The 27209-nt window shown below is 47.8% G+C and overlaps 2 protein-coding genes across 7 annotated transcripts; one reads left to right on the forward strand and one right to left on the reverse strand.

Moving 5' to 3' along the window:
• Window positions 1–253: 253 nt before the first annotated feature.
• Window positions 254–2950, reverse strand: COPS6 (COP9 signalosome subunit 6). 2 transcript variants are annotated; one of them, XM_060122818.1, is made up of 10 exons: window positions 2840–2950; window positions 2513–2638; window positions 2167–2298; window positions 1764–1852; window positions 1606–1668; window positions 1223–1270; window positions 1032–1146; window positions 850–942; window positions 652–752; window positions 254–512 (listed from the first exon to the last, which is right to left on the reverse strand). In XM_060122818.1, the coding sequence occupies exons 1-10, from the start codon at window positions 2916–2918 to the stop codon at window positions 372–374; spliced, it is 987 nt and encodes a 328-aa protein (XP_059978801.1). In that variant the 5' UTR covers window positions 2919–2950; the 3' UTR covers window positions 254–371. The 2 variants fall into 2 exon arrangements, with proteins under 2 accessions (XP_059978801.1, XP_059978800.1); XM_060122817.1 differs by having other exon boundaries at window positions 652–770.
• Window positions 2951–17650: 14700 nt separating this feature from the next.
• On the forward strand, window positions 17651–26256 carry ZNF3 (zinc finger protein 3). 5 transcript variants are annotated; one of them, XM_060123504.1, is made up of 7 exons: window positions 17651–17890; window positions 18416–18561; window positions 19033–19161; window positions 21957–22043; window positions 22963–23054; window positions 23345–23471; window positions 25185–26256. In XM_060123504.1, exons 4-7 carry the CDS (start codon window positions 21989–21991, stop codon window positions 26252–26254), a joined length of 1344 nt encoding a protein of 447 aa, XP_059979487.1. In that variant the 5' UTR covers window positions 17651–17890; window positions 18416–18561; window positions 19033–19161; window positions 21957–21988; the 3' UTR covers window positions 26255–26256. The 5 variants fall into 5 exon arrangements, with proteins under 5 accessions (XP_059979487.1, XP_059979483.1, XP_059979485.1 ...); XM_060123500.1 differs by having other exon boundaries at window positions 17653–17890; window positions 21907–22043; XM_060123502.1 differs by having other exon boundaries at window positions 17653–17890; window positions 18451–18561; window positions 21907–22043.
• Window positions 26257–27209: the final 953 nt, after the last annotated feature.

Below are 27209 nucleotides of genomic sequence, written 5' to 3' on the forward strand. Positions count from 1 at the left end.
TTCTTGCTCTGCCTGCCAGGCACTGATAAGAGACTGCACGGGGTCTCCACTCCCTCCCCCGCTCCAGTTTATAGTCTCAAAGTATGGACACGAGTACCTCTGCCTTCTGGGGTTCAGGCACATACCTCCCTGTGGTAAACACCAGTGCTGCAGTAACTGAGAAACACTTCTCAGCCATCCACTGAGCCTGTAGGATCAAGGCTTTAAGATCCAAAAGAGCGTGGCACCTAACAGAGAGGACAGAGCCACTAGAAGGGGTGCGGAGGGGCTGCTCCCCTTTTATTAGCAACAGGTTTCTCTAAATGGAGTGTAGCACCCTCCTCTCGACAGCTGTCCGACCCCTGTGCTGCATCCTTTCAAGTATCCTCTCATCAGAAGAAGAGCCCCCGCATCCGCCTGCCAATGCCTTGTCGGTCATAGAGGACATTGAACTTGTTCACAAACTGGTTCATGGTGTTGCACGTCTTGGTGATGGTGCCAAGGTAGGCCATGAGCCCCACGTCATTGCATTGCTGCGAGGGAACAGAAAGAGCCAGTTCCCCAGGGGCTCTGGGTCCCCCGCTGCATGCCCAGGGAACAGCCAGGTCCCAGGTCCTGCGTGCAGAAATGACGGTGCGAGCCCCACCTCCCTGTCCTGGGCTTTACACTCACATCGTAGAAGTCTGTCTTGAACTTGTCTGTGCTGAGCACTGGGAGGCAGTGACACAGAGCATAGGCCTCACGCAGGATCTCATGGTTAAAGGGGACCTCGCCTAAAGGCACAACAGAGGCTGCGTTAACGTGGATGCTGTCGCTTCCCCAGGAGGGAGAGGAAAAGGGGTTCAAGTGCCGGGGAGACACCTGTCCTACCTGCTTCGGAGGCCTTGACGTACTCCAAGATGAGCTTGACGCGGCTGTGCAGCATCTTGATGGCACTGTGCTGTGCGATCAGGTGTTCAGCCACTGCAGGGGGACAGGGACAGGCCAAGGTGGAGAAGGAGTGGGGCCACACCTTCCACCCCCACTTACGAAGCCCCTCCAGCCTCCCCTACCAGTGGAGTTCTCTCCACTGCCTGTTGCTGTCATTCGTGCCACGTGGTCCACACCAATGCGTTCAGCTTCCTCTGTGGCCAGAGTGTAAGTCAGCTCAGCAAACAGCATTGTGGCCTACAGGGCACACACAGTCAAAAGGAGGAAATGCCAGGAGCAGAATCTGAGGGTTGAAGGGCAGGGCATTACCTACCTCTCCATTGATTATATCTATGACAGACTCAAAAACGCTGACGGGAAGCTGTAAAGAAGAGATGGGAGAATAGCTCTTACTAACATCAAACACACCTGAACCTATATGTTAAGTGCCAAAAACTTGGGCTTGGCCCTTTCACATTACATTTTCTCATCTAATCTTCCAAGTACCTAGTGAAGTAGGAATTACCCCATTTTACACACGGGGAAAATGCACTTTAGAGGTTAAGTGACTAACCCAAAGTCTCACAGCTGGTAAACTGCAAAAGAGATTCAATTCAATAAAAATGTCATACAGTTAAAGATAGCAGGATGAGAATGAAAGATGGCCATAGTGATGGACAAGCAGGACAAAGTGGGCCCGGGGTCAGTTTTACTCACATCTGTGTGCTTGGTCATAGGGTTCAACTTAAGAAACAGAGGACTCTCAATTATCTCGCACACCTGGAAGAGGGGGAGAATACACACAAGTGTCAGGGCCCATCTTCCCCTCATCCTCTAGTCTCTGCCCCAGCATGCACAAGTGTGAGTGTGTATACCTGCTTATGGACGTGGATGTCGGAGGGGTCAGGCGGCCCCCCTGTGGTATACCAACCGAGGAACTCCAGCTCCTTGAATACCTGTTTAACTGGAGAGGAAGGGGCCAGAATATTTCTTGAAACCATCCTTCCTTAATTTGAAATTCCTGGTGTATTTTTACCAGCTTCTCCCCTTCCCATGCTGGTTCTATTTAGAATAATTAATCTCCTCAGTCTTCTTACTTTCTTTGCAGGGAATAACTGAATGTGTCCTTTTTCTAAGGTCTCTTCAGCTACTCTAGCTTCACTTTTCCTCCGTTCTCGTCCTATCCTGTTTACTTTTTTTCCCGACCCTCTCCATCTTCCCCACTCTGCTTTTTTTCCCCACTCCCACTCCTCTCCCCCACGTCTATTCCCCTCTCACACTGCTCCTCCTTGGTGTAATAATATTCCTTGTCAATGATAATCTTCTCTTCCACGGTGTGGGACAGCAGCTCAAAGGAGTTCATCACCTCGATATTTCGGCCCTCCTGCTTCCCGATCAGAGCCCCAATCACTGGATGAGAGAAGGACACATAAGAGGTGAGGGTAAGGAAACCCCAAACTTCCCTAATCATTATAGCTTGAGGGTCTGAGGTCAGTGTGAACCAAATATTAGGGAAACGGTGATCTGCGGAGGAGGAACTGGCTTCAGTAAAGGAAGGGGAAAGACCACCATTTGGGGGAGGTGACCAAGGAGAGGAGGCTGGAGAATTACGCCGAACACTCACCCTGCATAGGCCGCCCCTCCTGCGAGCGCATGCGAATCCAATGATCTGAGATGTTGAGAATGACGAGGGGATGAAGAGCGACTGAAACGCTGCCAGTCACTCCGGAGGCCATCACGCTGGGCACGACTAAGGGAGGAGGAAGAGGGGGTGAGAGTCCTCCCGGGAGACGGGAGTGAGAGACGGCAGAGTCGGGCCATACATCCCTCCCGCAAGTTAACCCTGGGAGCTCGCTTTTGACCCGCCCTCCCGACTTCTCCCGGGAGTCCAGGACGGCCTTGACGCGCCCCCAAGGAAGTCTCCAGAAGCCGCTCCCGCGCGGCCCATTACCTGCTGCATCCACCTCCATCCCGCTGCTCCCTCCGGTCCCGTTCGCCGTAGGGGCCGCCGCCGCCGCCGCCGCCGCCATTTCCCCCGCGCCCGCCAGCGTCGGCCCCGCCCCCTCCCTCCCTCTCTCCTCCCCCTCCCTCCCCTCCTCCCCTCCCTCCCGGCTTCCGTAGGCAGAGGCGCATGCGCAGTGTCGCCGTGGCGCGCGCACGCCCCGAAACCTGGGGTGCGCCGGCTGTATTTACCTAGTCTCGGTGGGGTGGCACAGGCGGCCCTGGGGTGGGGAGAGCCGGCAGGTTTTCGTAGCCCTCTAGCCTTCAGCTGACCTTGAACAAATTACCTAACCCCACCCTGCTCGTCCTCGTCAGTAAAAGTGGGATCAGACTACCTAGTTCCTAAGGCTGTTGCAGAATGAATGAAACGTCCCGTTGCTGCCTTCAGAATAAAACCCAAACCTCTAACCATGGCCTGCCATGCCCTGCAAGATCCGGCCACTGCCTGCCGGTGGCCCTGGCCTCTGCTTTTCTGCTTCTCGGTCCCCGTGCTTCAGCCACACTGGCCCTCACGTCTGTTCCTTTCACACCCCTCACTCACCCCCACTTAAGGGCCTTCTGTCGCCTTCATCACTGTAACCCCTGTGACCAAAACTGTACCTGAAACATGGGCACCTAAATGATTTTTGAGTGAATGCTTTGGCGGTGGAGCCTGGTCTTGAGAGGCTCCATCCACACGTCCTATCTTTCCTCCTTCTGTATTACCTAGGGCACTAGGAACACCCCCTAGTGTTTTCTAACCTCTTCCAACCTCCCTCTACCCTCCATCTCCATCATTCTTTCCAAACTCACCTCTGGCAAACCGGGCCTACTCCAGCCCTCTCCCCAACCCTGCACCCAAGCAAGTTGTGTACACTGCGTTTACTCCATCTTGTTGCCCCTACAATTTCGCTGGCTCTTTTAGTGTGTGTCTACACTGAACCCAAAGTGTTAGCACTTAGAGAGCAGGTAGAGACCTGTATCTTGACTCTATGGAGGCTACTCATGCCCAGAACCAGCAGGTCCCAGGAGATGTTTTCTGGTGATAATGGTGCCTTCTGTGAATTAAGCAATCTTTCCTAAATGGAGCCTGAGTGAAGGGAAGTTAAAGGGCAAGCAGCCCTCAAAGGAAGGGGCCTGAGAAATCCTGCAGGGAGAGACGTCTTCTGGCCAAAGGGAAGTTAAGAGTTTCTCTCGTTTTAATCCCCAACGAGTGAAAAACCTCCCCGTCAACTGAGAGGGTTATGGGAAAACCTCACTTCTCTATATATGCCTCACTTCTCTTAGGAAAAGTGAGGTCAGAAACATGTATCTCTTAAATAATAGGCAGCTTCTGAGGACTGTAATGCTTCTCAGCTAGATTGAAGACTCAAAAAAAAAAATTATTCTGGTGTTGAAATTGCTAGTTTGCATTGCTGTTTCAATCATTAGAGAATTCCTTTGTCTTTTTGTTGTTTCAAATGCTTTTGAAACATTGTTCAGATAACTATACAACACATAAAACAGTTGTTATTGTGAAATTTAAAGATGACTTGGAAATTGAATCAGTTGTTTATACATGCTTTGGAAGTAAGCTCAACTGAGCATTTCTTTAAAGTGCATTGTATTTTAAAAAACTACCATCAGGGACTTCCCTGGTGGCGCAGTGGTTAAGAATCCACCTGCGAATGCAGGGGACACGGATTTGATCCCTGATCCAGGAAGATCCCACATGCCGCGGAGCAACTAAGCCCCTGCACCACAACTACTGAGCTGGTGCGCCTCGAGAGCCCGTGCTCTGCAACAAGCGAAGCCACCGCCATGAGAAGCCTGCGCACCACGACGAAGAGTAGCCCCAACTAGAGAAAGCCCGCGCGCAGCAACGAAGACCCAACACAGCCAAAACTATAAATTAAAAAAAAAAACACAAAAAACTACCATCAAAACCTCAGGTTGAAATGATGGTGTTAAAGCAGCTATCCCACTGTTCTTTTTTTCCCTTCCAACAAAACTAAACATACTGTATCACTTTGTTGTTTTGTTAACTTTTCCTTCCACAGACAGAGTGGAGGTGACTGGGCTGGTGGGGAATAGAGCAGAGGGTCTGCTCAGAGAGCCTGCAAAGAAGGCACATATGTGAAAGCTGCTAAGAGAGTACACCTTTATTTTTAATTTTTTTTTTTTTTTGCCACACTAAGCAGCTTGTGGGATCTTAGTTCCCTGACTAGGGATTGAACCCCGGGCCCCCGGCAGTGAACGCGCAGAGTCCTAACCACTCGACCACCAGGGAATTCCCGAGAGTACATCTTAAAAGTTCTCATCACAAGAAAAAGTAACTATGGATGGTGGTGGATGTCACATCCCAGTAACTATGGCTTCTCCTTTTCTCCAATTATCCCCTATTTCCAGACCTTTTGTTCAGAAGGGTCAGGTGTGAGCGACGAGGCATTTTTACAAAATTTACAAAGACCCATTACTCTGGCCACCGTGGCACATGTATTTGTTTCCCATCGTTGCTGAAATAAATTACCACAGACTTCGTGGCTTAAAACATCACACATTTATTGTCTTACAGTTCTGGGGGTCAGAGGTCTGAAATAGTTTCCACTGATCTGAAAACAAAGTGTCTGCAGGGCCACATTCCTTCTAGGGGAGAATCCCTTTTGATGTCTTTTCCAGTTTCTAGAACTGCATTCCTTACATTTCTTAGTTCATGGCTTCTTCCTCGTCTTCAAATCCAGTATTTTAGCAGCATCTTCAAATCTCTCTCTTTGTCCTTCTATTCCCATTATCGTATTGCCCTCTGTTGTAAAATCTGTCTCTACCTCCCTCTTATAAGGACACTTGGGATTACATTTAGTGCCCACTGGGATAATCCAGGATAATCTCCCTATCTGAAGATTCTTAACTTAATCATATCTGCAAAATCCCCTTCACAGGTTCCAAGGATTAGGACCCAGAAATCTTGGGGCCACTGTCTAGCCTGCCACAGCAAGTGTGAGCCACTATAGGGGAGCTGGAGAGAGCAGTATCCTCAGTCACATGATCTAGAACCACATCAATCCAACAAGAGAATCCTGATGGCTGGGCCAGAATTAAGCTGGAATTCTCTAGGCTCCCTTTTGGCTGGGCTGTACTCAAGAGAGTCTACCAGCCAGGCTGGCCTAGGGTAGCTATTAGGGGAAAGAAAAGAAATGCCATACCAACAAGTGGGCAGGGCAGACTCTTGGATTTTCAAAATAAGTCTAGAAAGCCCCCCATCCCTTTCATCCTGATCATTACCCAAGAGATGGCCAACCAAGAAGGGACAGCCACATTCAGTGACCAGGCTGCCTTACTACAGTGTGTGGACCAGAAGGAAGTGAGGGAAGTAGAGCTGACTTGAAAGAGGTCATTCCAGTGCGTGGTACCCAGATGCTGTGGGTGGTAGGGAGTGTGGAATGTCCATCCAACACCTTGACTATTGGCCCCCGGTGAGTGGCTTTTGTAACAGAAGGTGCATCAATATCAGACTGTAGAGGATCTGCAAAGCCTAAAACATAACACAGTTTCAAGGGCTATAATGACGTGGCCTGAGTCAGCCGACTGGCCTGGAACAGGGACACCAGCATCAAGAGAGCCCATAGCAGGTGTTAAAGGTTCGATGGAGTCAGTTTACCAGGAACAGGAGGGAGCTTCTGGGCGGTGCAGGCTTGATCAACAGCCAGGGAGTCTTAGAGACCAGGTCCCCACTCTGGGCATCCACATGAATGACCCATCTGTCAGATAGGACCAAGGTGTGATTCCATAGTTTACCGCCCCAAGGGTGTGTCTTTAATTCTCCATATCTGTCCTCTTCCAAGTGAACCAAGCAGCCAGGCCATTGGCTAGTAGCCCAAGTCGGTAAAATGTAACGAGGTTCATCAAGGGGAGTGCTGGCCAGACTCAGGATGAGAATGGCCTTGACTTCTGCCCATCGTGACATCCACTTCCGGTTTTACATAGCTGGCCATGAGGCTGGATGGCAGTGGCCACCCAACGCACCCATCAGGTTTCACCTTGGCTAAGTCATCAGTGAACCAAGGCCGGGCATTTAAGGGAACCTGTGACACTTGAGGGCCCCAGAATCAGGACCTTGTTTCAGATGGTTTCTCCCAAGGTAAGTAGCTGCCACTTTTTCATGTAAAATCCCTCAAGGGCCAGGCTGACTGCGCTTTTAAATATACCATTTCTATTTGACTTAGCGAGGCTTCTTAGGCTCTTCCCATCTTGTTAACTGTCAGGTTCGACTTGACTCATCCGAAAATGGGGTATCAAGCTGGAGAGCTACAAAGCCTCCTGGGTCTGGAGTTCTTCAGTGGCAGAGGTACCTTGTGGCTGTGTCAGCAGGTGGCGCTGTTGCAGTGAGAGGGGCCTCTCTGAGAGCACAGGCAGCAATCCCGTTTTTAAGAAAAGCTGTGATTTCCCTTTCTTGCTTCACAGTCTTTATTGTTTCTGTTGGACCATCGGAGGTGGAAGGAAGGAGGGTTAAGGAGTGATCTCCGTGTTCCACTGTCACCCTCTACATACAGCAGTCCCTGAATGGGAAAATCCCCTCTAACACTTAAGGGACTGGAAAAGTGCAAGCATGTAAGCCATCAATTCCTGCTACGTATAAAGGTGCAGAAGCATCAGTTGAATTCAGACACCTCTTCCCCTACAGGAACAAGGACCAAGAAATCTAACACATTTGCCAGGGGCAACAATAACCACCAGCAGGAGACCCCACTAATCCTCCAGCTGAGCTGCAGGGCAGCGGGGAAAGCTAACCTGCAGGGCACGGTGGAGGCGGCAGAGGGGAAGCTGAACCCTCAGGCTTCTCCTTCTTGGGCCTCGCACTCCAGGGTCAGCACCCACGATTCACTGCTGTCCCTTCCCTTGCATGGAGGGTTGGTACTTCCTGGCCTCCTGTAAATGCCCCAGCCCAGGTGGCCCCTTTCTTTCTGCACCCATGCATGTTGTTGCATTTCACCCTGCAGTCCTTAGGACCTTGCCCACCACTGTGCCGAGCACCCTGACCTGACTACCAGGAGCCAGGTACTGCGGCTGTGTTGTGAGCCCAGCCCAGCAGATACTCAGGCCACTGGCTTAGGCAGCAATGGCATAAGCCAGTGGCTTGAAAGGTGACCTGTCCGGACACCCTTGCCTTGCACAGAGGGGTGATGACTCACAAGGCCACCATGACTGCCCCCTCCAAACCCACATTGATGAAAACAAGTGGCCTTGTTATTGGGCTGGGGCTGCACAGGCCCCCTGGGTCACTTGTGGCAGCCCCCCATGTGGCGGGAAGAGAGGACGAGCTGGCCAGTTTCAGTTCATAGAATCCTATGGTTCCGGCCTCGAGTACGCTCCTGGAACACACAACAGGCTAGTCAGCTGTGGGCAGGCCACATCTCCTGGGCACTTCCTACCCCCCACCCCCCGGAACGCCACACACACACACACACACACACACACACACACACACACACACACACACACACACACCACTGAGCGCTTTATCCAGGAAGATAAGCAAAGAGAGGATACACATTCACCCTTCATTCAGGCCTGGAGGTGGCCAGAAGAGTTTAATCTAGAAATAAAGCAGCATTAATTTTCTAATTGATTAAGGCTCTGTGGGGGTAGCTAAGATAAATTTGCCCACATGTCTCTCCCCTGGGAGTTACAATCCAGAAAAAGAGAGTGACTAGTATTCAAATGTTGCAGGGAACTAGAAGACTCTGAGTGGATCCCAATGCAGTGAAGGTCAAAAAATCATCATCTCTTCTAGTCCTCTGGGTCCCTCGTTCTGGGCGTTTTAATCCTTTGCCAAGCGCTCTTGGTTTTACCTCTGTGAAATCTCCCATATACCAACCTCCTTCTCCCCGTTTCCGACGACGCCACCCTAAAACCACGCAGCCTGCTGGCCATCCAAGTGCCGAGGAGTCTCTGATCACCTGTAACTCGTCCCAGGCACCCAGGCTGGGCACCTGGTCGGAAGCCCCTTTTTCCTCAACCCTGACCCCTCCACTCGCACCCTGCCTCCTGCTTACCAGGAAATAAAGGTTCTTTGGTACAACTTACGTCGACTTCCTGATCTCTAACAATCCTAGCGGGTATATACATCTCTCTCCATCTCCTCACCTGTAGTTTCAGAGGATGAATCTTACCTGGAGTTTCATCGGAACATCTTGCGGGAGCCAGTCACGACTCGAGGGCTACAGGCAGGCCTTACTGGAACAAGCAGCGGCCGTGGAGATAAACGGAAGGGCCGCAGTCAAGTGTGGCGGCCCCTGGGAGATGACCTGCTGGGCGCGGGTGCAGGACGCCCGCCCTCCACCCACGGGAAGCAGACAGACTCTGGGCTCCAGCCCAGCCATAGCCGTTCATAGCATGTGCCATCCAGGGAATCTGGCTACTTATCCAAAATTGAAAACTTCATTTGCAAAAAACCCATATGAATTTTTGCCACCTCTGAAAATAACTGACAAGTGAGCTGACCTCCCAACAGAGGCCTTCCTGTCCTGTGGCCACCAATGGGACTCACTCCTGGATGTAAAAGCACATTATCTCCCTTCCTCTGGCCTCAGAGAAGCCTTCAGTACGGACAAGAAACGGTGGCTGAGACGCCTAATTAATCCTGGGGTCCTGTGCGCATGCGCATGAGTAAGCGGAGTGGGCTCGTAGCGAGGAGAATGGAATCGACCCACAGAGGAGGAAGCTGGGTCAGATCGCTTAGGGAGTGCCTGCTTCCCTTAAAGTTCCTTGAGTTCCCAACTCTGAGAAGGATCCTGCCTTCGGATTCTGCGTGCTGTCCGGGGCCCTTCATCACCCTCCTTCCCCTTCTTCGCGCGAGTTATCCTGGAGAGGCTAAATTACACGCGCGATGAAGCACCGGATTGCAGCGCTAACACCTCCCTGAGGCCAGGAACTTCCAGTTACTGAGCAGGAAACGCTTACAGCTGGATGCCCCAGAGCCGCTGTTGCCCTGGGCTGTGCGGTGTAAAGTGGTGATCCAACGGGATTAGCACAGCAGTTCTGACCAAAAGACAGGATTAAGGGGGCTCTCTTATTCCAGGGATGTGAAGAAAAAATGCCATACCGGTACAGAATCTTAGGACACTGGATGTAAAGGTGAAAGAGAACTATAGAATCATGCATCCGTTTCCAATAACCACTAAAAACTAACTAGAATGCCCCTCTAATTCAGTTTGGGGTCCAGGTGGTTCCCCTAAGAATGCTCACACGCACAGAGCTGGAATAGAAGGACATCCAGATGTCCTGTCTGTCCCTCTCCAGAGCTTGAAGCCTGCTCCCTCCCACTGTCCCGGATGCCCGAGTACTTAGACCCTGTATTTTTTTTTTTTTAAAGAAGCAGCATTTTATTTATTTTTAATTTAATTTAATTTTTTTTCTTTTTGGCCAAGCCACCGGGGCATGCAGGATCTTAGTTCCCAGAGGGATCGAACCTGTGCCCCCCTGCAATGGAAGTGTGGAGTCCTAACCACTGGACCACCAGGTAATTCCCTAGACACTTGTCTTGAGTCCTCTTGGGTCCTATATTGAGACGTTGGACAGGAGGGGCCAGGTGATGGGGAGAAACTGGCCTGGTGATGGTGGTTCCTGAGCACAAGGGTGGAGTGGAAGTCCTTGCTCCCAGGCTGGCCTTGGGGCCTGGCACAGGGTCTTACCCTGAGGGCAGCAGCTTTTGCAGGCCAGCTCTTTCCACAGTGTGTCACTGGATGAAGGCAGCTCGCAGACAAATAGGCTAAAACCTTTTTTCTACATCCTGGGAGCCAGGTTGCCCTGGAGCAGAAAAGATGGGGCAGCTTCCTTGTCAATTGTCCCTCAGGGAAGGGACTGCAGCTTGAGCTCAGTCAGCTGAGGAACTTGGTTGAATCTCTCTCAAAGGAGACAAACTACATGAGAAACAACGCTATTCCCAAAGCCACGTTTGGAGTGTGGTCATGGAATCTGGTACTCGGCTCCAGCTGCTGCTTCCAGAGCCAAGGTGCCCTTCCCCAGCCTCACCAGTTCTCTGAAGGAAGGCAGCCATCCTAACTAATCTCAGGGAGAGACCTTTTCACCCTAACCCAGTGGTTCTCAGCTGGGGGCGATTCTGTCCTTCAGAGGTTTGGTTTCATAGTTCTATGTTTCATGAGTCCTTATCATATGGGCAATTATACTGTAATTATTCTGTAAAATAAATATTTACATAAAAATACTGAATTACTATAATGTACACCTGAAACTCATATAATATTGTAACTCTACTTCAATTTTTTTTAAGTGTGAATATAATATTTACACAAAAAATGATGTTATATCTGGGATTTGCTTCAAAATAATCAGGAGGAGGACGAGTGGGACTGCAGATGAAACAAGATTGGTACCTACTGATAACGATCGACTTACCATAATTCTCTGCAAAAAAAATTGTATATAAACTGAAATTTAATTAAAGTTTTCCATGAATATAAGGCTTTAAGTATTTTAAAAAATTTCTCCTGGATTGGGTTATCATGATAAGTAGGACTTTACAATTGATCAAAATAGAAATGTACAATAGGGACTTCCCTAGCGGTCCAGTAGTTAAGAATCCACCTTGCAATGCAGACGACTTGGGTTCTATCCCTGGTTGGGGAACTAAGATCCCACATGCCACAGAGCAACTAAGCCCTTGCGCCCTAGAGCCCGAGTGCCACAACTACTGAGCCCCCTTGCTCTGGAGCCTATGCACCTGCTGCAACTAATGACCCTGTGTGTCACAACTAGAGAGAAGCCCGTGCACCGCAACAAAAGATCCTGTATGCCGCAACTAAGACCCGATGCAGCCAAAACTTAAATATTAAAAAAAAAAAAGAAATGTATAACAAATCTGATCTATGAGTAACAAAAAGTTATTTTTATTAGAATTTATCTCAGTGAGATGGAGGGAACTGTCTTGTTTTTCTCAATAGATGGGCATTACTTATTATCGGAATGAAATATTATGTCTATTACTACTTTTGGGTTTTTTTTGTTTTTGTTTTTTTAATAGATCTTTATTGGGGTATAACTGCTTCACAATACTGTGTTAGTTTTTGTTCTACACCAAAGTGAATCAGCCATATGCATACATATGTCCCCATATCCCCTCCCTCTTGAGCCTCCCTCCCATCCTCCCTATCCCACCCTCTAGGTCATCACAAAGCACGGAGCTGATCGCCCTGCTACATTTGTTTTTTAATTAATTAATTAATTTAGGCCATGCCCCGCATAGCTTGTGGGATCTTAGTTCCCCGACCAGGGATAGAACCTAGGCCCCGGCAGTGAAACCGCCGAGTCCTAACCACTGGACTGCCAGGGAATTCCCTACTTAAGTGAGATGAGTGGTGAAAGGAATACAGTTATAGCAATGTCAATTTTATCTGCCAAAATCATATTGTGATCTATCACCAGCGATGGCCTTGGCCTCCTCTCATTTTTTTTGGAGGGAAATAATAGGAAATCACTTGAATCACAAAGGACTTATTTACCTACTTGATATTGGCAGCAAGGTTCCTAATGAATCCTTTTGTTTGGTACCCCAGAAGTTTTGGGGTACCAAGAAAAAGAATAAAATACCTAAGAATAAACCTACCTAAGGAGGCAAAAGACTTGTATTCAGAAAACTATAAAACACTGATGAAAGAAATCAAAGATGACATAAACGGATGGAGAAATACACCATGTTCTTGGATTGGAAGAATCAATATTGTGAAAATGACTATACTACCCAAAGCAATCTACAGATTCAATGCAATCCCTATCAAACTACCAATGGCATTCTTCACAGAATTAGAACAAAATATTTAACAATTTGTATAGAAACACAAAATACCCCAAATAGCAAAAGCAATCCTGAGAAAGAAAAACAGAGCTGGGGGAATCAGGCTCCCTGACTTCAAACTATACTACAAAGCTACAGTAATCAAGACAGTATGGTACTGGCAAAAAAACAGAAATATAGACCAATGGTACAAGATAGAAAGCCCAGAGGTAAACCCACACACATATGGTCACCTAATTTATGACAAAGGCAAGAACATACAATGGAGAAAAGACAGCCTCTTCAATAAGTGGTGCTGGGAAAACTGGACAGCTATATGTAAAAGAATGAAATTAGAACACTACCTAACACCATACACAAAAAATAAATTCCAAATGAATTAAAGACCTAAATGTAAGGCCAGACACTATAAAACTCTTAGAGGAAAACAGTAAAAATGCTCTTTGACATAAACCACAGCAAGATCTTTTTTGACCCACCTCCTAGAGTAATGAAAATAAAAACAAACAAATGGGACCTAATTAAACTTAAAATCTTTTGCACAGCAAAGGAAACCATAAACAAGATGAAAAGACAACCCTCAGAATGGGAGAAAATATTTGCCAATGAAGTAAAGGACAAAGGATTAATCTCCAAAATATACAGACAGCTCATGGAACTCAATATCAAAAAAACAAACAACCCGATTAAAAAATGGGTAGAAGACCTAAATAGACATTTCACCAAGGAAGACATACAGATGGCCAAGAGGCACATGAAAAGATACTCAATATCACTAGTTATTAGAGAAATGCAAATCAAAACTACAGTGAGGTATCACCTCACACCGGTCAGAATGGCCATCATCAAAAATCTACAAACAATATATGCTGGAGAGGGTGTGAAGAAAAGGGAACCCTTTCGCACTGTTGGTGGGAATGTAAATTGATACAGCCACTATGGAGAACAGTATGGAGGTTCCTTAAAAAACTAAAAATAGAACTACCATATGAACCAGCAATCCCCCTACTGGGCATATACCCTGAGAAAACCATAATTCAAAAGCACACATGTACCCCAATGTTTTGCAGCACTATTTACAATAGCCAGGACATGGAAGCAACCTAAATGTCCAAGTACAAATGAATGGATAAAGAAGATGTGGTACATATATACAATGGAATATTACTCAGCCATAAAAAGGAACGAAATTGGGTCATTTGTAGAGATGTGGATGGACTTAGAGTCTGTCATACAGAGTGAAGTAAGCCAGAAAAAGAAAAACAAGTATCACATATTAACGCATATATATGGAATCTAGAAAAATGGTACAGGTGAACCTATGTGTAGGGCAGGAATACAGACACAGACGTAGAGAATGGGTGTGTGGACACAGTGGGGGAAGGAGAGGGTGGGACAAATTGGGAGATTAGGATTGACATATATACACTACCATGTGTAAAATAGCTAGTGGGAAACTGCTGTATAGCACAGGGGGCTCAGCTTGGTGCTCTGTGACCACCTAGATGGGTGGGATGGGTGGGGGGGTAGGAGGGAGGGGATGTAGGTATACATATAGCTGATTCACTTCATTGTACAGCAGAAACTAACACAACATTGTAAAGCAATTTTATTCCAATAATAAAAAAATATATATTGGACGCAAGATTCCCAAAGAATCCTTTTGTTTGGTACCCCAAAAGTTTTGACACCCTGAGGGCAATGCACCATTGCAAGATTTGGGGGCGAGAAGCCTATCTTCTGCCAGGTGGGGAAGGTGACCGAGAAAGAGGGTGCTCTGGCCACTGGGATGCTTTCCAGGAGAGCAGTTTTAAACGTGAACAGATAGAAAATGAGGATCTGGGGCAAACATGGCACTGAAAGCTGTGGGGACTGTGCAGAGCTGAGGTCTGCAGCCTGTGCACCGTCTCTGTCGCCGTGGCACACTGGCCCGGCTCTGCTGTCGGGTCGTAAATTCACAAACATGAATGGGTAACAACAGAAAACGATGTGGGAACCGAGGGAATCAGGAATTTTGCACAGGAAGGTTTGGGAGATGTTGTTTACTGTAGTCTGCCTGAAGTTGGGACAAAATTGAACAAATGAGGAATTTGGTGCTTTGGAAAGTGTGAAAGCTGCTAGTGAACTCCACTCTCCTCTATCAGGAGATGTAACAGAAATGAATGAAGCTCTAGCAGAAAATCCAGGACTTGTCAACAAATCTTGTTATGAAGATGGTTGGCTGATCAAGATGACATTCAGTAACCCTTCAGAACTAGATGACCTAATGAGTGAAGAAGCATATGAGAAATACATAAAATCTATTGAGGAGTGAAAATGGAACCCCTAAATAAACTAGTTGGAAACAACTTTAAAAAAAAGAAGAAAGAAGGATCTGGGAATTGATTCTTTCAGAACTGGCTGTGTCCTCACACTCTTTGGGAAGATTTGTGTGTTCTCCACCCTCCCCCTTCCCTATGCCCCCTCCCCCAGGTCCTCATATCCTTGTGTGAAAACGGCTACAGTCTGACATGAGACCCACATATGGCCACCAGTACCCTTCCTTCTATGGACCTCTGATAAGGCTTATTATTTTTAAAATGAAATCAATACTTTTACTGCTTCATCAAGGACATTCTTAAATGAAACTGGATTTTTAAAAAAACTATGAATGCATGGCAATGAAGAATATAATAGTTCAGTTTTGTGCCATTACCTGAAATTTATGCTCAGGCATTAGCGGTTTCACCCACCATTACTTTTGTAGCATCACTGCAAAGTCAACACAGTGAAAAAGACAAAAAAATCTATCTTATGAAAACAGTTTTGACCTCCCAAACCACCTGGTCGCAGGGACCCACACAGGTCCACAGAACATACTTTGAAAACTGCTCAAAATTAGATACTTCAAAGATAAGATAATGTTACAAATAATATCATACCGGAAGATTCGAGGTTTTAGATGAAACAGATAAATTCATAGAAGAAATTAACTTACCAAATCTGATTCAAGAGGAAATAGAGATATGAACAATTCTAAGCCAAATTCTAGGCTTCAGAGATAAATTCTTGTGTAAGTCTCTTCTGCGATACAGAACAAGATAGATACAATTTTGTTCTAATCTGTTTGCAAAGCCACAGCTGCAGCTTACTTTAGGACAAATGGACTGTTTCATCACTTTAATATTTATTTATTCATTTGGCTGTGCTGGGTCTTAGTTGTGGCATGTGGGATCTAGTCCCCTGACCAGGGATGGAACTCGGGCCCCCTGCATTGGGAGGGCAGAGCCTTAGCCACCGGACCACCAGGGAAGTCCCATGGCATCACTTCTTAATGGTCATTTCGTTGGCCCCAGGTGACAGGAAGGGGCAGGGCGGGGGCGGGTGGGGGCCCCGGGCTCCAGCCAGGTCAGGAACACCCTACTCAGAGCCCATCAAGCCTCAGTGGCTGTGCTTACAAAGGCTTACATTTTTTACTCTATTTTCTTTCCTTGCTTTTAGATTAAAGCTATATGGAAGTTTAAGTGTTTTCTTCCCCACCTTGATGGACTGCCTTGGGTATCCCCTCCGTGACTCATGGCACTTCTAAGTCCACAGACTCAAGAAAAGCATTAATAGCAGGGCTTTTGAGAACTTGCTGGGAATTAAACCAGGCGGCTGCAAACTGACTTCTAGGCCCCAGAGTAATAGAGTTGATCGGATTGACGGTGCTGGGAATCTAAGAGCTGTTTCCTGAAGACTGTCATTAGGTGAACGTTTACAAAACATACAATCCCACTTTGAGGAGCATCACTCTGCCCCACCCTTCCCTCCTCTCCTTGCCACATCTCTGTTCTTGTCCTGGAGAGAGGAGTGGAAGAATAAGGTATTGAGAAGAGGAAAAGAAAAAAATGCCTTTGTGAGGGGGGGAACTGAGACTACTGAATGGCTTGGCTATTCCAAGTATGTGCTCAGATTCTCACTGGGGTCTGGAAGGACTGGAGATGGGTCATACACCTGCACCTCTCAGGCCACCCTCAAGTTTTGTTACCTGTGAATTGTTCTCATACCTCGGGAACTTTGCCCTGGCTGCTGCCTGTGCAGATAACACTCTCTCTTCCCCTCACCAGCCTGTATCACTGCTGGAAAGTCTTCTCACCTCTGGACAGGGTCCTGCTCTTCATCACCTTTTCTTAGCACTTACCGTATTTTCTTGGAATTGATTAGATTACTGTCCTTAGAGTGAAGTCCCAGGAGAGTAAGGTCTGTTACATTGCAGAGCTGAATGGGTGCACTATAAATATTGGAGGCAGTAAAAATTGAGATCAACTGCGAGGCAGGGCCATAAGGGAAATCAGGAGATCACAAGAGTTCATTTTGTATATCATCTGAAAGACTTGATTCTCTCACTACCAGGATTCCTCCTGTGAGGGCATAAAAGTGAGTGAACCTGAGTGAGCCACGTAGCCTCGCTCCTCATTCCCCCAAGCATTTCACGTGTTTCACACCTTCTTCACAGTGATGGGGCTTCACCAGTTTTCTACGATCTGGATGGATCTACATCGGTAACTTCCCCAAGTCTTTTCTACTTGCATGCCTTGTACAGGTTTTGTGCTCATGTGAACTCTCTGATGGGCCGGAATGTTTTCTTCAGATTTTAGTAATTTAAAGGAGGCATTTTTACATGAAACAAACACAAAACTTGGTTTGTTTGGAAGCATAAACTTGGTTTATTTGGAAACTTCAAGTAAGGGTGAATGTTCTATATTGAATCCTTCCAGCGTCCTCCTGTTTGCTGCGTGTCGTCTTGGGACTCAGATCCCTCGGACACGGTGAGCAAGGCTCGGCCCTCGGCGGCCCCGCGGAAGACCACGTGGGAGCGCAGCCAGGTCCCACTCAGCCCCCTGCGCCCCGCCTTCCGCGCCCCGGCCAAGCATGCGCCCTGAGGACCAGGTGCGCGGCGCCCCACCCGGCCTGGCCAGCAGGGGGCGCGGCTGGCGGTGCGGCAGGCCTGGAGTGTCGCGTCGGTGCTGGGGCCCTGCGCCCAATCAGCAAACCACCGAGAGGCGAAGACCTTCCATTTTCCTAGAAGGAACAAGTGGATGTGGGGGGACCGGGGGAGGTGGTGGTGGTGGTGGTGAATAGGACCGACCCGGAAGCGAAACGGAGGGAACTTCCGTTCTTTGTTCTGTCCCCGGTGTGTGGGTTTGTGACAGGGTCCGACGGGGCCTGGTCGGTGTCCGGCCCCCCAAATCTCCCGTCCCTGCCCCCAGGGTGAGTCCGGCCGCCCCCGGGGCTCGCGGTGGGACGGAGGCAGTGGTCGCCGGGGAAGGGGTGGTGTCCGTGCCGCTGCGGCCCGCGGGGTCCCCAGGCCCTCCCGGAGCAGGGTGCCGGGAGGCTCTGGTTCTGACTCCGCTTCCCCAGGGACCCCGCCCCCCAGCGGGCCCTGCGTCGCGGGAGGAAAGGGGCTGCGGTTATGGTTCTGTGACAGCGCCCAACTCGAGTACTTTAAAGTTCTGGTACGGCTGGATAGGCGTTCCTCTCTTTAAAACAGCTGATGACAACGACCCTAACTTGGTCTTTCCTCGAGACGCTTTCATTTGATGTTAACACAGTTACAGTTATCCGCGCTCGCGGCACGAGAGAGGGTCGATTTTTTACTGGGCTGGGTCTGAGGACCAGAGAATGAGTTCAACGAAGTGTGCGCAGTTAAAACTCTTCAGATTCCAGAATAATCCCCTTGGCGCCCAGTAAATCGAGTCTTTTTCGTAGAGTGGTACAACTGTGTCCCATTTCCAGTTGTAATAGATCCCTGATTTGATTCGCTTTTCAAGTGGGACTGAACACCGACCGGTGTTTCCATTCTGAAGGGCATGTGTAAACTCCGGGAGAGGATAAGCAGGATGCTGAACCTGAAGTCTGTGGGATAATTAGAGGAACTGAAGGTATTTATCCCCAAGAAGAGAAGTTTGTGGAGTGGGCATCATTTGGTTTCAGGTGTTTGGTGGAGAATTTTGTGGAAGGAGAAGATTCTATCATTGAAGGTCCATAGGGCACTAAGCCTCTGAGAGGTGAAGGTCCAAGGGGCAGGTTTTTAGTTTACCATCCGAAGATTTCTCTAATGGCTAAGCTGTGCAGCAATGGGACAGACTCCCTGCTGAAGCAGCTGAGAGTGTCTAGCAAGTTAGCTGCCAGAACCTTAGGAACTTGAGAAGGTGTTTCTTGCCCTGGGTGGGAGGTTGACCTGGAGAACCTTGACTTCTGTTTCAGCTCTAAGGGTTCAACACAAATACCAGTTGTGGTCTTAATCAGTATTTATTAGCATATGTCCCCTCTCTTTTCCTCTTATCTCTAAATATCTAGATTAGAAGTGAAGTTTACATAAACATTTAAAATGCCTTTTTTTTTTTCCTTAGTCCTACAGCATTGGCATCAACTAAAGTCAGAATTCCCAAGAACTTGAACAGAGGCTGCCAAGTTCCCAGTAACTGCTTCTCTGGCCGTTTAGAGACCAACTCCAGAGAAGGAAGGAAAGAATCCAGGAGGTAAAGCTTTCCATGACTTGTTCTCACTGCCAGGTCATCTTTCCCAGTCCCCAGGCGCACTCCAGAGAGTGGAGTTGGCAGTGGAGCAGGGGAAGGGCCCTGCCAGGACCTGAAGCTCTGGGGGCACAATGGAGGTTTTTCTTTCTATGAGCAACATTGTTTACTGATCCAGACACCGGGGACTTGTTCTCAACAATATCCGTTTGAGTTCCAGCTTTGGTTAACCCAGCTGGGAGGAGGGAGTGTTGCTTTCTTCTCCGGAGTCAGAGCCTCTTACTTTCCCTTCTTTTCTAAAGGAGAGTTTAGACTGAGAGCGGATTTGTTGGGGGTGCCTGCTTATAACCAGTCCTGGAGATTGTAAAGTTCGTTGACAGAAAAAGATGGCTGGCTCTGAGAAAGAGTTGAAGGGCCCCAGCCAAGAGGGTGATGGTGGCAAGAGGGTGTGTCACCTTGATTGTCAGTGGGTCTGGCTTATGCCTGATTCATTGCTTTTCACTGTGTAATGGCACTGGTGATGGGCCTTCTACATCCCCTTGCTGCCCAAAGACTAGAGTTCTCTGAACACTGGGTGACTTAGGGCCCCTCCCCTTTTTATGCCTTAATGTGAATACAATAGTCTGTAATGATGAAGCAAATACCTTTTGCATTGCTGATTTTCTAACTCCTTCCAGTAGTGCTTTGCACTGTTAATTGGCACTCACCAAATGTTTGTTACACGAGCAAATGAACAAAGAGGGAGGCAGACAAAATCCAGGGGTTTTCCCTGTTCTTGCCTCAGTGTAAAGATGTGCTGGCAGCTGTGGCACCTATTCTCCATCTGTTGATTCTTGCCACAGCGTTCAGTTGTGAAAAACAAACTTGTACTTGAGATCCAAACCTTAGTCTAGGTACTAATGTTACATCTTATTCCCTGGAGCCACAGAGAACAGCAACTGGGGAGTGGGGACCTTAGTAGGGACAAAAATGGAGTAATAAATAATCTTATGCTTTTTGAAAAGCATTAGTTCTTGCTTCAGGGACTTACATTCTGATCCAAGGAAATCTCTTTTGAGAGAAGGGAGATAAAAAAGAAGGTTGGCTTCTACCTTCTTGGGGAGAGGAAACACAGCAACTGGGACTAGTCTCTCAGAACCTGGCGAATATATACACCCACCCCTGTGATGAGACGACACAAGGACCACAAAAAGGGACTAAATCCTTCAATAACATCCCACCTTTGACTGAGACTGGAAGCAGAAAACTTATCTTTTTTTTTTGTTTGTTTTTTTGGCCGCACCACACAGCTTGTGGGGTATCAGTTCCCTGACCAAGGATTGAACCCAGGCCACAGCAGTGAAACCGTCGAATCCTAACCACTAGATTGCCAGGGAGTTCCTGAATTTATCTTAATTTAATAGATCTGAGCTATTTGCCCTGGTTCTGTGGGACAGGTATTGTTTCCTCAGGGTTTTTAAATTAAGACAGAACTTACGGAAACTCCCCCATGGTCTCTGTTATTTGGGTGCTTTTTCATGGCCCCTCTTCCTCTAAGGATAGCATCTACATTTAATATAACAGCTAGAAACTTACCACAGTAAATTTCTTTTTCTTCTACTAATTCTAACATTTATGAGGGTTTTAAAAAAAAATCTGTTTAGGGCTTCCCTGGTGGCGCAGTGGTTAAGAACCCGCCTGCCAATTCAGGGGACACGGGTTCGAGCCCTGGTCCGGGAAGATCCCACATGCTGTGGAGCAACTAAGCCTGTGCGCCACAACTACTGAGCCTGCACTCTAGGGTCTGCGAGCCACAACTGCTGAGCCCGCGCACCACAACTACTGAAGCCCGTGCGCCTACAGCCCATGCTCTGCAATAAGAGAAGCCGCCGCAATGAGAAGCCCATACACCGCAATGAAGAGTAGCCCCTGCGCGCCTCAACTACAGAAAAGCCCGCGTGCAGCAACAAAGACCCAATGCAGCCAAAAATAAAATTAAAAATCTGTATACATTAGCATTATCCATTATTCCAAGTATTCTTAAAAGTTGATATGATAACTTACATTTTGCAGTCTGTGTGTAACACTTTTTCACTTTAATATTTTTCATTTGAGTAGTTGCTTCATATTTCATTCTGCTAATGGCATCATTTGGCACCCATGTTCCCCATTTTTTGTTGTTAGAAATATCACTCAGTGTTGTGGGGGGAGCCTAAAGTGGGATGTGGCCCAGGAACTTTGGTCTTTGACCTAAAAGACTAATCCCAATTGCTGCATTTCCTCTTTGCTGTTCTGGTACTAACTGAAATGCTAGTTCCCCTCTGTCTGTATTCAAGAGGGTTTTTAAAAATTATCTTTGGGACTTGCTTGGTGGCGCAGTGGTTAGGAATCCACCTGCCAATGCAGGGGACATGGGTTCGAGCCCTGGTCCAGGAAGATCCCACGTGCTGCAAAGCAACTAAGCCCGTGGACCACAACTACTGAGCCTGCGCTCTAGAGCCCGCCGAACCACAACTACTGAGCCCACGTGCTGCAACTACTGAGCCCGTGTGCTGCAACTACTTAAGCCCGCACACCTAGAGCCCATGCTCCACAATAAGAGAAGCCACCTCAATGAGAAGCCCGCACACATCAACAAAGAGTAGCCCCGCTTGCCACAACTAGAGAAAGCCCACGCGCAGCAACGAAGACCCAATGCAGCCAAAAATAAATAAAATTTAAAATATGTATATATATATATATAAAATTATCTTTGAACCTTTCCTTCTACAGTGCTTCCTCATTCTCATTCAAAACCTGCTTCTTGCTGACTCTGCAAATAGGAGACCAGAGATCCGAGCTTCAAGCCCGACCCATGGAAACTCAGGCTGATCGAGTATCTCAGGAACCTCAGGCCCTGCTTGAGAGTGGTAAGGAATCAGGGTTCCCTCGTCTTTTTATTCAGCCATTCAGCAATCACCTGTTGAAATCCCTCATTCACCAAGTGCTGGGCTAACTTCTGGAATCCAGACTGGATAGGACATAGTCCTTGCCTTTCACTAGCTCCCTGCCTAGTGGGGAAAGGCGGAGTGAAGCCATTAGTTAAGTATAGCTTGGAACTTCCCTGGTGGCGCAGTGGATAAGACTCCATGCTCCCAATGCAGGGGGCCCGGGTCGATCCTTGGTCAGGGAACTAGAGTCCACATGCCACAGCTAAGAAATCCGCATGCCACAACTAAAGATCCTGCATGCCGCAACAAAGACCTGGCGGAGTCAAAATAAATAATAAAAAAAAAAGAATTACAGGAAAAGATGTACGATCAAGCACAGATAACAGGAAACATTTGTAGTGTGTAGATTTGATCTGGGGATAGAGAAAAAGAGAACAGTTGTGGGCATTGTGTCTTCAGTCAGGGCTGAGATGAAGCCCGTTTTCCTCTGGTCAAGAATTTTGTCCAGGAGTTTGAGATGTGGAGAATGATGGAAGGGACATGAACAGGATAGCTGTGTTCTGGCCAGGCTTGGGAGGATGGACGAGAATACACGAATCACTAACAGTAGTTCTGGGCAGATGTCATGGAGAGTAGAGTGACTGGAAAGAAAGAAAAGGACCTGGGGCAGACCAGAGAGCCTGGGTCACCAGGACTTTGGGCATCTTTCCTCAGGCAGGAAGGCCCACGCTGAGCGTGCTGGCCGTAAGTGTAAGCACCTTCTGTAGCTGCAAAAGGAGTGAACTTAGAAATGTAAGAGGGGGTGGGTCCTTGGTTGTCCCAGGACCTGTGAGTTCTCTGTAGGTCGAGAGGCTCGAGTGCAGATCGACTGACTCATGGACCCTTTAATTGTCCTCAGCTCTTCCTTCCTCAAAAGTTCCTGCATTTTCCGACAAGGACAGTCTGGGGGATGAGATGTTGGCAGCTGCACTGCTAAAGGCCAAGGCCCAGGTAAGCTGTGCTTTTCTTTATCCTTCTTTCCCTTCCCATTTTGCAGAAGTTTTTTGTGTAGCAACATCCCATTCAGTGCCCTGAACCTACGATTCCCTCTATCAGGACTGTGGGCGTTTCCTGCTACACAGTGGAACTTCGCTTTATCTCAGACTCTCTTCTCTCCTCCTCCACTCTGACCTCCTCTCCCACTTCCCAATATGCGTTATTCAGCCCCATCCCGATTAGCTTTTGGCTCTGCCAGTCCCATCCTGCAGCCTGAAATTGCACGGGAGAACATGTTGTTTCAGGAGTTGGTGACCTTTGAGGACGTGGCTGTGTATTTCATCCGGAAGGAGTGGAAGCGTTTGGAGCCTGCTCAGAGGGACCTCTATAGGGATGTGATGCTGGAGAATTACGGGAACGTGTTCTCCCTGGGTAAGGAGTGATGCTTCCTCAGTAAAACTCCCTTGGCATTTCTCTGCCTCCTTGTTTGCTAGTAATAGTTGAGTCACTGAAAATCATTAGCTAAGGACTGACTTAGTCTCAGAAAATTCTAACAATAATAGCAACTCCCATTTGTACAGTAATTTGTAGTTCATAAAGAGTGTTCATAGATACTCTTTCATTTAATCCTCACAGTGATGCAGCTGTTGAGGTCGCTGGAATTAGCCTCATTTATAGGCGAGGAAAGAGAGCTCAGAGATCTTATGCTTTGCATACGGTCATATTGCTAGTGACTGGCAGAACTCGAGCCCTGGCCTTTTCATTCTATACTTCTTTTCAAATCTGGCACTTTTTTCCATGTTATTCTTAGGACTTAACATTAACATATAACCCAGAGATTTTCCCAAAAGATTACATATTGGGATCCCTAAACACGTGAGGTACTGCTCAGTGCCCAAGTGAACATTCTGGAACTCTGTCTAGCTCCTCCCCTTCTCTGTCGGACTTCCTTTAGGGATCTGTTGATTTGTGGATGGACCTAGTGTAACTGCTGCTCTTGTAGAAATTTCAACTTGCATTAGGGAGCAGTTAGCTTCTTAACCTGTCGTCTGTGGACTCTTCATTCCTTTACCCTCGCCTGCTTTCAGTGAGGACATTCTCCTGGGCAAGACCAGGGGGTCTTCCTGACTCCCATTTGAGAACTCCCCATGCATTTCCTCTCTGTCCCCTGCAGATCCTGGGTCTGGGATTGAGCTCTGGGGCCATTTGGTATGAACAGGATAAACCTTGTCCCATGTCTTTCCCTGTGAGCAGGATTCCCATTTCTGAATTTTGACATGATCTCTGGGCTGCAGTGAGAGGAAGAGCCGAGGGTCCTGGGTTTGAAGGGCACTGAGCAGAGAGGTCCTGAGAGGTACCTGTTCAGGTGAGGGAGATAACAGCTCTTTCTGTCCCTAACACTCACTGCCCTGCCTTTACTCTTACAATGTTGACAGACTAAAAATGCTAACAGTCTGGACCCTTTACCCTTGTCCTCTGTGCCTGAAGTTCCCTTCGAAACCCCAGAGCAGTGAAAATAGCGAAGGCAAACCTGGAAACTGTTGACATAGCCTCACATCGTAGCACAGCTTTCTAGGCCTGGGGCCCAGAGATGGACTGACCTCTGTCTCAGGCCTGTTTCCATGGACTTGGCATATAGGTGCCACGACTACAGACCCGAGTGTCCTTTTCTCCTGGGGCTACAGGGCTTCACCCTTGTCGCTTTGTATTCATCACCTTCCCACTTTTCTCCACACCGTCTGTGGTTAGTTTCTTGTACCTGCTCCCCACTTCATCCTCTAACTGTTCTGCAGTCACCATCTCCCAGGTTATCTTCAGTCTCTGACCTCTAGGACTTTGTCACTTCATTAAACCGTATGTCCTGTCTCTTGTGTTTTTGGTTCCCTGCCTCTGCCTGATCCAACTTTCTCTACACTTCCACCTCCACCTCTTTTCTCGATTTTCCTTCCTGCCTTTCTCCTTCCCTGTTTCCTTGGCCCGGTTCTCTTATTCTGCCTTAGCTACGTACAGCCTGGGTAGGCCTCTTTGCACACAGATAAGAGTCATGTGCTTTTAGCCTGTGAACATTATGTGATTATACTGTCTCTGGTTTTGATTCTTCTTCCCACAAAGAACAAGTGACATTTGTGTTTTGCATTGTGCCAGATGGTGAGACCAGAACTGAACATGATCCAGAAATTTCTGAAGATACAGGATCACACGGGGTGCTATTGGGAAGATTCCAAAAGGATATTTCTCAGGGTCTTAAGTTTGAAGAAGCCTATGAACAAGAAGTCAGTCTGAAGAGGCAGCTGGGGAGCTCCTCTGGAGAGAGACTGAATAGGAAGATACAGGATTTTGGTCAAGTGACAGTTGAGGAAAAGCGAACCCCCATGGGAGGGAGAAGTGAGAAATACAGCGATCTGGGGAACAGCTTCACTGTGAGTTCCAACCTTATTTCCCAGCAGAGACTTCCTGTGGGGGACAGACCCCATAAGTGTGATGAATGTAGCAAGAGCTTTAATCGAACTTCAGACCTTATTCAGCATCAGAGAATCCACACCGGGGAGAAACCCTATGAATGTAGTGAGTGTGGGAAGGCCTTCAGCCAGAGCTCACATCTTATTCAGCATCAGAGGATCCACACTGGGGAGAAACCTTATGAATGTAACGACTGTGGGAAGACCTTCAGTTGCAGCTCTGCTCTCATTCTCCACCGGAGGATCCACACTGGAGAGAAACCCTATGAATGTAATGAGTGTGGGAAAACCTTTAGCTGGAGCTCCACCCTCACTCACCACCAGAGAATCCACACTGGAGAGAAACCCTATGCTTGTAACGAGTGTGGGAAGGCCTTCAGCAGGAGCTCCACCCTTATTCATCACCAGAGAATCCACACTGGAGAGAAGCCCTATGAATGTAACGAGTGTGGGAAGGCCTTCAGCCAGAGCTCACACCTCTATCAGCACCAGAGGATCCACACTGGAGAGAAGCCCTATGAATGTATGGAATGTGGAGGGAAGTTTACCTATAGCTCAGGCCTTATTCAGCATCAAAGAATCCACACAGGGGAGAATCCCTATGAATGTAGTGAGTGTGGGAAAGCCTTTAGGTACAGCTCAGCTCTTGTTCGCCACCAGAGAATTCACACTGGAGAGAAGCCTTTGAATGTAATGGGAGTGAGCAAAAGTTCTCTCCGAGTTACTGCTGAATTAAATATCAGAGAGTCTACATGAAAGAGAGCCACATGCCTGTTTTCCTCACTTCCTCTAAGTTTCAAGAGCTCCTGCCTTACTATATAAGTATGAACAATTTGGGACGTGTCCCTTCCGACTCCATCCTTTCGCCTTAGAGAATGGGGCATATTGGGCAAATCATCCTGGCACAGTGGTTAGCAACCTAGTCAGTTTTCCCAGGAATGACACCAGCCTTGAAAAATTAGGGTGCAAGCAGCAGATTAAGTGCTGGGAGTAGAGGGAAGCTCTGGGACCAGTCTCCTTCCATTTGGGAAGGGAGTTTGCACTAGACCATTTTTCTCACACCATTTCCAAGGTGGGGATGGAAGCACAATAGGAATAAAATTCCAAGGATTCCTCTAATTGGAATCAGCGTAGTCAGCACAGAAGAAAGTGGAAAGAATGTTCTTGGTCATGTTTTTGCTAGAAAGGGGAAATGGAGGCTGTATTTCAAAGCCACTGCTTCTAATCCAGCTTTAAATTTGGATAAGGAATGTGCTATTTTGTTTCATGACTTCATTAATTATGGGAATCTGGTGCTGAGGGATTTGTTATTTTGTTGGGCATGGGGGAAGACCCCAAGAGAGGTTTTCTGTAGTGACTGTATATCCTTCAGGGCTCTTAGAGCAGCAAGACCAAGTTTCCAAGAGCAGTCTGACGATATGGGTGGAGAACTCACTCTTCCCTTTTGTGACAGTGAGTCTAACATGAGGGAAAGGATCAAATGCATTTAGCACTGGCCTCTGTCTCGTTCCCTCCCCTCTCCTCTCCCTTTTCCTCCTGCCACTCCTGTGATGGAAAGTGATTTAATCTAAACCCCTAACAACTAAGGACACTTTGAGGATCTCGCTCAGCCGGCTTGCCCTGCCCTCTTATACCGATGACCTCTGACATCTGGCCCCAGCAGCCCGACCTCTCCCGACCCCACCTCTGACTTCAACAGCCAAGTGTGAAT

Source organism: Lagenorhynchus albirostris, chromosome 15 (assembly GCF_949774975.1).
Source record: "Lagenorhynchus albirostris chromosome 15, mLagAlb1.1, whole genome shotgun sequence".
In the NCBI taxonomy this organism is placed as follows: domain Eukaryota; kingdom Metazoa; phylum Chordata; class Mammalia; order Artiodactyla; family Delphinidae; genus Lagenorhynchus; species Lagenorhynchus albirostris.

Bases quoted from the DNA above. Each gene is read 5' to 3' on its own strand.
- COPS6 (XM_060122817.1), bottom strand. From the start codon at position 2,918: ATGGCGGCGGCGGCGGCGGCGGCGGCCCCTACGGCGAACGGGACCGGA. The intron at 2,299-2,512 runs GTGAGTGTTCGG...TCTCTCATCCAG, and splicing joins GGAGGGGCGGCCTATGCAGG to TGATTGGGGCTCTGATCGGG. The intron at 513-651 runs GTGAGTGTAAAG...GTTCCCTCGCAG, and splicing joins TCAAGACAGACTTCTACGAT to CAATGCAATGACGTGGGGCT.
- ZNF3 (XM_060123504.1), top strand. From the start codon at position 21,989: ATGGAAACTCAGGCTGATCGAGTATCTCAGGAACCTCAGGCCCTGCTT. The intron at 22,044-22,962 runs GTAAGGAATCAG...AATTGTCCTCAG, and splicing joins TCAGGCCCTGCTTGAGAGTG to CTCTTCCTTCCTCAAAAGTT. The intron at 23,472-25,184 runs GTAAGGAGTGAT...GCATTGTGCCAG, and splicing joins CGGGAACGTGTTCTCCCTGG to ATGGTGAGACCAGAACTGAA.